We start from the raw sequence: 12,175 nt of genomic DNA on the forward strand, positions 1-12,175 counted from the left end.
ATGTACGTTTTGGTATCTTCAGTGTCGGTGGAGCCTGTCCTGCACAAACAGGAGTGCTTTGCTCTGTCCCTGACCACGATGCGCAGCAAGGGAAAGCCTGAGTTACAATTCTACCCACGTCACTCTGCAGTCATGAGCTCTGCTCCAGATGACGACCAACTCCACCGGCAGCTCTTTGAAACAGTGACCCTTCGTGGTTTTCCTGTTAAGAGACTCATGTTCGTAGCAAAAGGGATGCTCTTTTCTGCCAGTCCAGCTTGCCACCCAGGAACAAGTTCTCACCAGCCACTGGCACGCATTAACAGCACCATCAGGGCTCCCTGTGCAACCCAGGCCTTCAGCTCGCTCCAGACCATCTCAGGGTGGCCCCTGTGCCCTGGCTGTAGGAGCAGTCAGGGCATCGGTAGCGAGTCAGCGGTCACCCAGCACCCAAAGGACCTTGGCAGGCTCCCACCCCTCAGCTATGCTGTTTCTGCAGGTCCTTCAGCATTAGAAGGCGACAGCATCTTCTTTTTCTCACACGGCTCCAAGTATGCACAAAGGGAGAAGGTCCCATTAGTTCATCGCCACGTCTCAGAGAAGCTTCACATTTTTGCTAGACATGGACAGGCCTGGGAGCCCTCACAAGCGAAGGGGCTCTGTGTTTATCCGAAGGTGTTAACTTGTGGTCACACTCAGCCACAAGCATGAGATGGCGAACTGGGAATCCTGGGGCTGCTCAACAGCAAAATGCACAAAGAGCGAAGAGTCGTTGAAAGCCAAACCATCTGCACATCAGGTCAAGGAGCTGCTCTTGAGCCTGAGTCCCAAAAAGTTATTTGTTTGTCTGACCTAGGGAGGAGAGCAGCGTTACAGACCTGCCACCTGGAGATGACAGCTCTGCTTGGTAGTTTTTGCGGCAGCAGTAAGACCATCATCAAAGCTCCCATCGGTTTTAAAGGGAGCAAACCTGCAAGTGTGCTCCCATTCCCTCTCACTGTAATGATTTCCCAATTTACGGAAGAAAATTTGCCTATATATTTCATTGTTTCTAACTGTCCTGTCAAGAGGCACAAGCACAGGGAGTTCTGAGGTTGTAACACCTCCCTCTCACTGCCCACGTTCAGGTCATCGGCTGTTTGATACAGTCTCACCACTGGCAAAAGAAGTGGAGCGAGGGTGCCGACCACACAGACAGAGTCCAGGCGCTGCCCAAGAAACACTCAAGTCCCAGTCCTTCACTTTTTCATTTAAAGTAATGACTCCCCCTTTTCTAGAGCCCTTGGCAAAGCCCCTGCCATGACTCAGCCGGTGCTGGTGCTCCGGTCACTCACGGGCTTCTATCACAGCGTCTCTCTGTTGGGCATCAGAACCAAGTTTTACGAGAGAAATGTAAATGGAAAAGATGGTAGCCACCATTTCTGGTTAAAGCACTGCCCTGCCTCTTTTACTTCCACCCTCTTTCTCTCTCATTTCTCTTAGATGAGGGCATTTCTGCTGTGGGCTCTTCGGAGCACGCACATCACTCTGGGGTTGCACAAAGAACCACTATCAGTAGCCTGCTAGAATGCAATTAAACCCACGACTGAAACGGACAATAAATAAAGAGAAAGACATACAGGTTTTAAATACAGGATTCCATTAAAAGCATTACAAAGACAACTTCTCTCATTTTAAAGACAAAGAAAAAATCCACTTCTACTAAAAAAAAAAAGAAAAAAATTTAAAAATCACCCCTTTGCAAGTAAGTTTAATGAGGAAAGGTGCAGGGAAGGGAGGGAGAGAGGACTTGGAGAACTAGCAAGTGTTCAGAAGGGCGGACGCCCTCCATCTCGGTCATTTTGCAATGGCACCTTCTTCTCGCACAGTCAGGTCAGAGAGCCAGAGAGTCCTCACGTGGAGGATTTCACCACCTGCTCGTAAGGGGGAGGTGGCGTGTTGCAGTAGGAAGGTGGGGGTGGGTAAACCGGGTTTCCTTGTGGGGAGTTGGGCTGGACGTGGAAAGCCATCGCCATGGGATTCATCACAGGTCCACCTGGGTCTGTGTAATACGGCACTCCAGGTTGTTGCGACCCTGAAAGAAAGAAAAGGAGAGGAAAGGTATCAACAACGGCAGTGGCATCGGGCAGCAGTCATGCTCCTCCAGGCCCTCTGCTTTCCACACGCAGACAAGATCTCTCAAAGCGTTCATCAGCACAAGGACAAGGAGATATTCAAGACCCGCCTGGACAAGGTCCTGTGCAGCCTGCTCTGGGTGACCCTGCTTCGGCAGGGGTGTTGGACCAGATGACCCACAGAGGTCCCTTCCAACCTCGACCATTCTGGGATTCTGTGAAGGAGCCACCTTTCCCCCGCTCCAGAGGAAGCCCAGGTTTATGGGACTACAACACCATTTCAAAGGTTACAGAGCGAGCCCCGCTTAGTTCCCCGGGCAGAAAAGCTGCCATGTCTGCAGAGAGGAGGGGTGTGGGATCCCAGGCGGACAAAGGGGTTTCCACTGCAGCCCTGACTCACGTGTCAAGACTTACGAGAGGACTTCATAGGTTATTTTTTAACATACTGGATCTGCTTGTACACCAGAGTGCATCTCAAATCGATAATTTCCTTTCCAGGTACAATACAGCTAAGGAGTAAACATGTAAGAAGCAAAAACCCAAGCTGAAGCCAGTTATGGGACAAGATGGCTTTGCACAGATTAGATTTAGGAAATGATGTTGGAGCCTGCAGGGACAAGGAAAGGAAGCGGGCGATCAAACACAAAATTCCTCAGCCGTGACACACGAGGAGTAACAGCGACTGCTGCCGTGAGGAGTAACAAAGGTGGCGTGTAACCCTCCTCAGATACCACGGCGGGTGGTGGAAGGCGACTTCATGCAATTCCCGTCACAGACTGTCTCTATCTCAATATATAAATTAGGTTTTGTTTCTTTCTCCCTGTTTATTTAAATAAAACTTGACTAAAAAAACCCCATGGCTGAGTAACAGGTTCTCTTCTCTTGGTGCGAGTCTGTTTTTCCTGTAACAACACGGCCTCTAAGGGATTTTCCCCTCAATCATTCCTTTCGTGACTTCGTGACACCAGGACTCCATACAGCCACAGAAGGACTACAGGCTTCTTGAAGCTTTAAGCATCCTTTAGTGCTTCAAGCATTCAGGAAGGAGCTACATATCACAGAATCACAGAATGGTCAGGGTTGGAAGGGACCTCTGTGGGTCATCTGGTCCAACCCCCCTGCCGAAGCAGGGTCACCCAGAGCAGGCTGTAGAGGACCTTGTCCAGGAGGGTCTTGAGTATCTCCAGAGAAGGAGACTCCACAACCTCCCTGGGCAGCACCTGTGCCAGGGCTCCGTCACCCTCAGAGGGAAGAAGTTCTTCCTCATGTTCAGCTGGAGCTTCCTCTGCTTCAGTTTGTGCCCATTGCCCCTTGTCCTGTTGCTGGGCACCACTGAAAAGAGTCTGGCCTCGTCCTCCTGACACCCACCCTGCAGATATTTATAGGCATTTATAAGGTCCCCTCTCAGCCTTCTCTTCTCCAGGCTGAACAAGCCCAGCTCCCTCAGCCTCTCCTCGTAGCAGAGATGCTCCAGTCCCCTCATCATCCTTGTAGCCCTCCGCTGGGCTCTCTCCAGTAGCTCCTCTTCTTTCTTGAACTGGGGAGCCCAGCACTGGACACAGAACTACAGATGGGGCCTCACCAGGGCAGAGTAGAGGGGAAGGAGAACCTCCCTCAACCTGCTGGCCACACTCTTCTTAATACACCCCAGGATGCCATTGGCCTTCTTGGCAGCCAGGGCACACTGCTGGCTCACGCATACAGAACCCAAAACCATGTTCTTACAATATTAAATCAGGTGCGTTGAGCCGTAAGGCAAACTGTCCCCAAGCCTGGGGTGTCTGCCTAGGGAGCTTTGTTTGGAGAATCAGGAGCAAAGAGGATGGAAAGCAGATCGGGAATGCAGCCATTTCCTTCTTGGCACAATAATTTTGAACACCCCACCACAACAATTTTTCCTTTTGCCTGTCCGAGTGAAGGGGGCTACTCCGCCTCTCTTCCTCCACCGCGGCGACGAGAAGCCCTCGTTCACCTCCCACGTACAGCACCAGCATGCGGCTGCGGGAGCGCCAGGCTGGAAACGGGAGCTGAGTCCCACCTCTCCAAAGTTCTGGCTAACACCCTCTCCTGGAGCCTTTTTCTTTAGCATTTTCGGTTTAAAGTTAAATCCTGCCCAGCTCTGCAGTTTCCATCTGCATGGGGAAATGGTTGAGGTAGCTCACTGCACCTTGCTCTTATGGAAAATAACTTTTTCGTTAAAACTTCCATCTATTGTTACTGAATTTGGGGGGGCAAGTGTGGACACCGATCTCTTGAGGTTTTATTTTCGGTTCATTAAACCCAGCAGAAACCAACATCTGAATATCGCCTTCCTTGTGGGATCAGCGCAGTAACTCTTCGTTAAGTGTCTACAGAGGGACCCGACCTTTTCCGGCTCCTGAACTGCCAGCCTGGGGCTATGCAGGCCGGGGCTGAAGTGAAAGATGCCACCAGGTCTGCAAACTGCTGCTTGCAGGTGAGGTGTCCAATCCGTTTTCCCAGTCAGGCCCACAGGAAAAGCACTCCCAGTCCCAGGCTGCTGCTGGGATGGCAGAAGATGCTGCCGTTACCTCCGAAGGGAAGGAGGGAGGTGGGCAAGGAGACACCTTTCAAGGGCTCCACCTCAACAGGGAACCGGCTACTGCTACCAGATCTGGAAGAGGAGCCAGCGGAAAATGACAGCTTGGTTGACTACTAATTCCCACTGCTGTTGAATATTCCTAGAATAGTAGAAAAAGTGGAAAAAAAAAAAAATCGGTGGGGTTAGCTCAGAGCCCAAAGCTTTTAAGCAACAGGAATAACAGTCTGGAAGCAGGTGGCACAAGCAGGTCATCACAGGGCTTGTGCTTATTTTATATTTACTTCCAACTTGCATTCCATGAAAAAAATAAAACCGTGCTCTAAAATTAAATCTGGTATTTGCCAATCCAGCCAAAGACACCCTCTGTTCACACAATCTCGAGGTTATTTTTCAGCCTTCAAAATATTAGTTTAATTAGTTCGGCTCTCCCCCAACCCTCCACTGCTGAAAAATAAATACTCTCTGTGGAAATGCTTGTTCGGTCAAGCAGAAAAACAGAACTGTCTCGAGGCAGCCACAGTATTGGGCAGAGACGCAACAGCTCCGAAGGTGATTTTTCAATACAGAGGTTGTAGGCAACAAATTTTCAGAGAGATTCCCCTTCTCGTTACAGAATAGTCAGTCATAGCCGCCCTGAGAGCGACCAGACTGACCAGGGGAGAAGGACCACTCTGCTGCAGTAAAGCTGCAGCACAGAGCACGGGAGGCAAATCAAAAAGTGAAGACTTGTGAGATAACCAGACCGTGGAAGAAAAATGTCAGGCTTTTTTTTTTTCTCCGTCAAATGTTACCAACATATTTAAAACTCTTTCTTCGTGTCACTCTTCATTTTGGATACCTATCATTTTGTCTACGCTGCCAAGTGGCAACTCGCTATTCTCTTTCTGTGCCTGGACACGCAGCTGTAAAGGTATTAGGAACCACAACGGCAGGGAACTGAAAGTCCCGGCATCTTGGGTTTCAGAAGCACTTCTGTACGCAGCAGCTGAATGATGTTGTCTGGAAAGCGGAAGACTTCACTCATCACAAGAGCTGGCTGCATGGTTTATGCAGTGCAGTCCCTTCTCCAAATCCCAGAGTTTCCAAAAACCAATCCAACAAAACCCTCAGGCCCCCCTCCCTTTAAATGCCTTGGCAAATGTAAGAAATTGGTGAAACTTGTTTAACGAGCAGTCTCTGACCTGATGCAGTATTGACTGGTTGTCTGGTGTAAGACACGTTAAAAGTAGGTTCTTCTACTAGTGGAGGAGGGTACATCCGCCTTCGGATAAAGAAACCAGCTCCGCAACAGAACAGAACTCCCATCATCAAAAGGAACCTAGGCAAAGAGAAGGGGGAAGTCAAAACCCACCCACGCTCAGGCAGCTTTCAAACCCGGACTGTTGGCTGAGAGACCCAGAGTATCATCCAGCAATCATCAGCCTGTGAGTTTTATCGGGGCTTCTTCAACAGGTTGTCTCTTGAGAGCAGGCCTATGTCATTGGAGATAGCCATATCTTGGGGCATTTATGAGTATAACACGGACATCTTCAGCAATCAGTACTATTGGCCAATGTTATCTGGCATGTAAAAATACAAATCCAAAATTAAAATGCCCTTGAATGTTTGGGAAGTCCAGATTCATACTTGGCCTTTGCCACCAGGATGCTGACCTGAAGTTCCAGGTCCGTACAAATGGCATTGCTTGGAGACAAGCCTCGCTTCTACAGCACCGAGGCTCGCCAGGAGGTTTGTCAAGGGACCGGTTGTACAACGAGGAATATACTATTCTGCAGCTGCCCTCAAAAGAAGATTCTTGGATGTTCTTAAATTACTCAACACTGTAATTTTGTCTCCCATGGGAAATATGGTAGCTGGCATTTAAGCTCAAGCCGTAAGACCGAAGCATTCGGCACTGAAGACGACAAGCTTTGCTCTGTGCTTCCCACATGGGATATACGTTCTCAAGGAAAGGGACATCGTTGGGCTTCAGCTCTTCTCCTCTCAGCTCCTTTTCCGACCTGGCTAAACTGTCCTCATCGTTCCCTTGCTGTGGTGCTGTGGAAGCAGGCACACGCAGCAAGAGCACATCAGAAGATTTTGTTCTTCAAACAGCGTCTTTCACTGTGTTTCCTTGATTAGCTATCCGACACGCCAGCGACTGACGCAAGCTCCCGTAAACCCAAACGGTTCTTCTGCCTGTAATTGCTACCTCATTTCAGGGCCCTTTACTGGAAGACAATGACAACTGCGCTCTTTTGGAAAGGAAGGAAGCTGGCCAGAGGCCACTGAAGTTGGCCAGAGGCAGGCCTACACACCACGCTTATCTCCTCTGCAGCGTTCCCAGGTGCCCGAGAGGAAGAGCGTGACACCGCACGGCAGCGAGAGGTGCTTCACGCAAAGGGTCAACTTCTGGTCTTGTTTCTGCGGTGGAAACGAGAGCAGAAGGAGGTCCTGTTTCCCTGAGCCAATATTAATACATTCTCTTTTGGCAGCGTTCCTGCTGAGGATTATTTGCTCTGAAGGAAAAACCAGAGATTTACGACGTCACCCCGGGGATTGAGATGCAGAGCTCTTCAGTTCTATCAGTAAGGATTGTACATGAAATCCCACAGTCAGCTTTGGGAAATCTCTGTATTATGCTGCATCAGGCTTTTGTTTTTCAGCATTTATTTGTTTCAGTTTTGAAGGCTTTTTTTTAAAGCAGTCTTCAAATTCTACATAGAAATGCCTGAAATCAGGTTTTCCAGCAGATCTTTTGCTTTGTCTCTACTGTAATGAGAAGGTTTTATTCAGGTGCTTTCTTAAATTCCTCTCCAAAAAGAATTTACCTTATTTTTTCATTATGCATGTAACAGTGATTAGTTTAAGCTTTATCCAGATTACTGAACTGCTGGTTTCACAAGCTCAAATCTCTCTGCCTGCTTTTCCCTTGCTGTCATCTCCACTGAAATCCTCAGTCATAAATGTATTTCTCTTCCTTTTTAATTGAAGCCTCGGTTCTGCTGGCAAGAATGTCTTAAACCCTGTCTAAATGCACAATCCTCCTTATACAAATGCTCTTTTAAAACTGAGTGCCCAACAAAAACGGCCAAATGCTGCTGCTCAGTAGTAGCTGGCACAGGCATAAGGAAGGCAGCAATTTCGGGTAAAAGCAGAACCGCTGCCTGTACAGAGCAGCAGGACGCAGACGCAGGAAAGGGCAGCCTGACACTAGTAATCGTCTTTTCCAGTGTTTTCTCACTACATCAGGAGAATTTTATAAGCCAAAAACCAAAGTACTTGCATTTATACGTACATATATACATTACTGCATACTCGTACCTACTTCACTTTAAAATACTCAGGCTGGCAATACCCTGATTGCAGTCCTACGAACAAGACAAGAACAGGACAAACACAAAACTCCCACGTGCCCTGACCTACCAAAAATACCATAGTCGCTGGATGGAGAGAGCTCTTACACAGCATCTTGACCCACAGCAATCCTCATAGGAGCGACATCTGCGGAGACATGAAGAGAAAAGGGCGTTAGAGGAGTGGTTTTCACCCAGATTAAAATGGCATCCCCAACTTTGAGGCCGTTCGCACCCCTGCCCGAGGTGGTGCTCAGAGCATCGCCATGAGCCCAGGAGGCAAAGCCTCCTGGATGTGCTCAAGGGCAGGTTGGATGGGGCTTTGGGCAACCTGATCTAGCGAAAGGTGGCCCCCCCCCAAGGCAAAGGGGGTTGAACCAGATGATCTTTACAGGACCTTTCCAACCCGAACCATTCTGTGGGTCTGTGAATAAGAACAGGCTACCCTTGGCCGGGTAAGGTTGTCAATCACATGTACATATCCACGGCACAGCTCTAGCACTATTCAGAAATTTTTTGCATGCTAATGAAACTACCTTCCTATATATTTCTTTTAGAGCCCCCACAAAAAGACTGCATGTAGTGTTTAATTCCATACAAAAGCACATGTTACAAAGACAGGCTGTAATAATGTGTTTTCTTTCACAGTAAATGAACACTCCAGACCTCAAACATGAGCCATTTGGGGTTTCAATCACTGCAACAGACAAGAATTGCAAGGTCACATCTGCCAGATCACTCATTCTTTGCAAATCAGCAGCTTCCAAACAGAGGAACAACCAAGTGTGGAGAAAACTTCTATGCATACCGTATCTGCAGATTTAATGGCATTTAAATGCACTGGACTGCAACGGCCAACAACTCCCATTTTTTACTCAGAAAGAACCGCACATTTCAAAAATAATATTTCATATAGAACTGTTTTAAAGGTATAGCACCAACCACCGTAAGCACAAGGTACAACTCCACTAAAAGCCAGCGCATACATTCAGCATCCTCTGAACAATTTCTGTGGTAACTGCCATTTCCCACACCAGTGACACACTATGTATTCAGTAGGAAAAAGGAGAAATGTAACACAGAAAGTATGGCCGGTGACAGACTCAGAGGAACACGTGCAGATTAGCATATCCACATACCGAAAGAAAAGAGGGGGTTGCCACAAATGGAACTCTTTCCAATGGTGTTCACATCCGTATGCTCAATGCACAGATTTAAGCAAGCATCTGGCTTCGTAAAATTTGCCCAGCTGCATGATTGTGCTCCCGTATTTGTACGCAAAGCTAAAAAAATCAATTGGATAACTGTACAGACAATTACACTTTTACACGCTCAATTAACGAGCCTCCACTCACAAAATATGTCAAGTCACTGAGGCTTCAGCCTCTGACTGGGGCCAGAGGAAGATGCTCTATGGATAAATAATCAGTTGTTTTGCAAGTGAAAACCGTTGCACACTCTTCTGATGACAAGTGGGCAGGATTTATTTAAGCAAGCTGGAGGATCTGACACACTGATCAGCACAGCAAGGTCCATTAGTACAGTCAGGCACCCAGTCTGAGACTCAGGCAGAGTAAGTTGCTCATGACAAAAGAGGAAACACCCACTTTGCCGTCCCTGAACATAAAAGCGACCAGATCTCCAGTTTTTCTTCTTTAAAGCTTGCCAGGAGCCTAACAACTGCTCATACTACAAGCTACCAGATACCACAACACTACTAACAAGACGTAGCAAGTCAGCATTAACCTCAGTCCAAGTGGGACCAAGAAATTAAGCATCCCTCCAAGCTACCCAAGGGCATCAACCCAACAGCAGCTTTCAAGAAATACATTAAATGCACAGACAGGACCAGACCCCTTACAAAACAGGCTGGCCACCACTGCCTTCTATAAAAACAGTGGTCATGGTACCCTTTGTTGCTCTTCAACACCCCTTTGGTTGGAGCACTTCATCCTCATGGATGGGCACGTGCCCCTTTTGCTGACACTGCACAACCAGGACTTTTTAAGGCTTGTTGGGCTAGAAAAACAGAGAGGAAACAAGGCCCATAAATCTAGAAGCCCTTCTTGAGGCACTTAAGACCAAAAAACAGCAAGCTTTTATGGATGTGAGCAGTCTTCATCTCTGCCTCCTCACGCCGCCTCTGTCAGCCCAGACACCTACACCTGACCACAAGCAGGACGAGGAGCGGATGTGCCAGGCAGGACTCTGGCTCCCAAAGCCATTTCCCAGATTGAGCCCCAAAAGCTTAACTCGTATTAAAAGTTAAACTAAAACAGAGAGCCCAGGGAGGCTGCATGTACGCCTCCCCCGTGCCCACCCCTGCCCCGCTTTTTTTGCATCTGTTTTCTCCAGAGCCAGAAGAGATGGGAAAAGGCTATTTTAAAATATGCAATTATGGTCATTTAAACCACCAAAATTAAACCAGCATCTGTTCGAGGAGTATAGTACCTGAACTTATGTTTTATTTTTAATCTCTAAATTGTCTAGGCTTCAAGTCAGCACCATTTTTAAAGGTAAAGTGACTTACCTTTTCTTCTGGCAAAAGGGGACTAAAGGACCAGCTGGAAGACCTAAAGGCTCAGCTGCTGGATGTTTACGAAGCTCCTGAGACTGCTGCACAGCAAACAAACAGGCCATCAAAGAGAAGTTTTGTCTCCTACACAGTTACTGATGCAAAGGCTGGAGGAGTCTCTCACTACGGCTGTGTTCAGAGAAGCGCCATTTTAGAACGGCCAGTAAGCTTTCGGAGGCAACTCGTCCCAGACTAAGCAATGCTTTTGCTGGGTGGATCAGTGAAGCCAAATCAGTGTCATGACTTGGAGGGAAATCCCTTTGAGATCTGACGCTAGCAACCCTTTCACTTTTCACCCATAAAACCAAATGAGCACTTGATTTTGCGTGCCTGCGAGTATGGACACAGGTACCCGTTTGCAGAAGCCGGGAATCAAGGATGATACCGTGATAACAATCTGCCCTTTGTATTCCCCAGCAGCGCCGAAAAAGGCTGGAAGAACGAACGGCCCGTTTGCGGGTGCTGCCATCAGGGTACCGCAGCAGCTCTGCTGATCTCTTGTTCTTGATTCAATGTGCCACAAAAAAACAACGCAACTTCTGCCAACATCGATCCCAATTACAAGAAAGTTAACTTACTTACAAAAGCCGTATTTATTAGCAGACAAAAGATGACAATAAGATCAGCTTATTAATGGAGTAACATACAAGCTTAAGTATAATCAGTCTTTGATGTACTATCTCTTACTGCCTGACAGCAAATCCCAGCAGAATTAAGACCCTGGTTCAGAAAAAATAATTAAACACACACACACATTTATTTCATTTATATGCGTACTGTTTAAATTATACTTGTGCTTTGGCTCTGCTTAAGGGCAAAGGACTGGTTGTGCCCAATGCCAGCTGAAGAAGAACAAGCCTTATTGATCTGAACTGGACTGAGCTGATCACCTACAGAAGACGTTCCTAAAGCCAATTTCACTCTTTCACACATCAAGGATGATCCCGAGAACCGTGTTTCCCGAGGGCAATGCTTGTTTCATAGATCAAAATTTAACCCATTATGTATGATAAGACATGATCCATTCGTTGCTTTGCTGATCTGCAGCTTCACCAAGCATACGGTCTCTCTTCTGAAAACTGTCTGCAATGTGATTTATGATTTAGAAGATGTATCTCTTCATTCATAATTCAGTAGAGCGCAACGAATGCATCTGCATGTCCAACGACTTGTGCCGCTAGCACACCAAGGAACTTCTGTGTCAGAGACCAAAGTTACCCTGTGTCAGATCACAGCAACACGCTTTTTGCAGGGGTTCACACTTCAATCACGACACTGCACTCCTTTCCTTAACGGAGAAGCAAAGCACAAAGTTTCATGGAAGGGTACAGGGTGTGATCCAAACCCCACAAGCCAACAGTGTACATGTGAGCACATGTATAAGCATGTGTTCTGTGGATAATAATGCTCAATGAAATGGTCCGGAAGCTCTTTTCCATTTATACCTGCATCTACACAGCTGAACAAGTCCCTTCTTAGCAGAGCTGCCGCAGGAAAGAACGGCATCTAAAAATAATTCCCCGATTGGCACTTGCTGAAAACTGGAGAAATTCAGGAGGTAAAGCAAGGGTTACAGTTTTCAGCAGACTGTATGGCCACAGTGGTCAGACAA

The 12,175-nt window shown here is 47.5% G+C and overlaps 1 protein-coding gene across 1 annotated transcript in view; it reads right to left on the reverse strand.

The window, feature by feature from the left end:
- Positions 1–1,601: 1,601 nt before the first annotated feature.
- The window catches only part of VOPP1 (VOPP1 WW domain binding protein), a 65,131-nt gene continuing 54,557 nt past the window's right edge, over positions 1,602–12,175 (reverse strand). The window contains exons 3-5 of the mRNA XM_075418569.1: positions 8,059–8,136; positions 5,835–5,971; positions 1,602–2,053 (exon numbers count right to left, since the gene is read on the reverse strand). Coding sequence (XP_075274684.1) covers positions 1,872–2,053; positions 5,835–5,971; positions 8,059–8,136 — 397 coding nt within the window. The 3' untranslated portion in view covers positions 1,602–1,871. The remainder of the gene's footprint in view (positions 2,054–5,834; positions 5,972–8,058; positions 8,137–12,175) is intronic.

This window comes from Opisthocomus hoazin, chromosome 4, assembly GCF_030867145.1.
Source record: "Opisthocomus hoazin isolate bOpiHoa1 chromosome 4, bOpiHoa1.hap1, whole genome shotgun sequence".
Taxonomy (NCBI): domain Eukaryota; kingdom Metazoa; phylum Chordata; class Aves; order Opisthocomiformes; family Opisthocomidae; genus Opisthocomus; species Opisthocomus hoazin.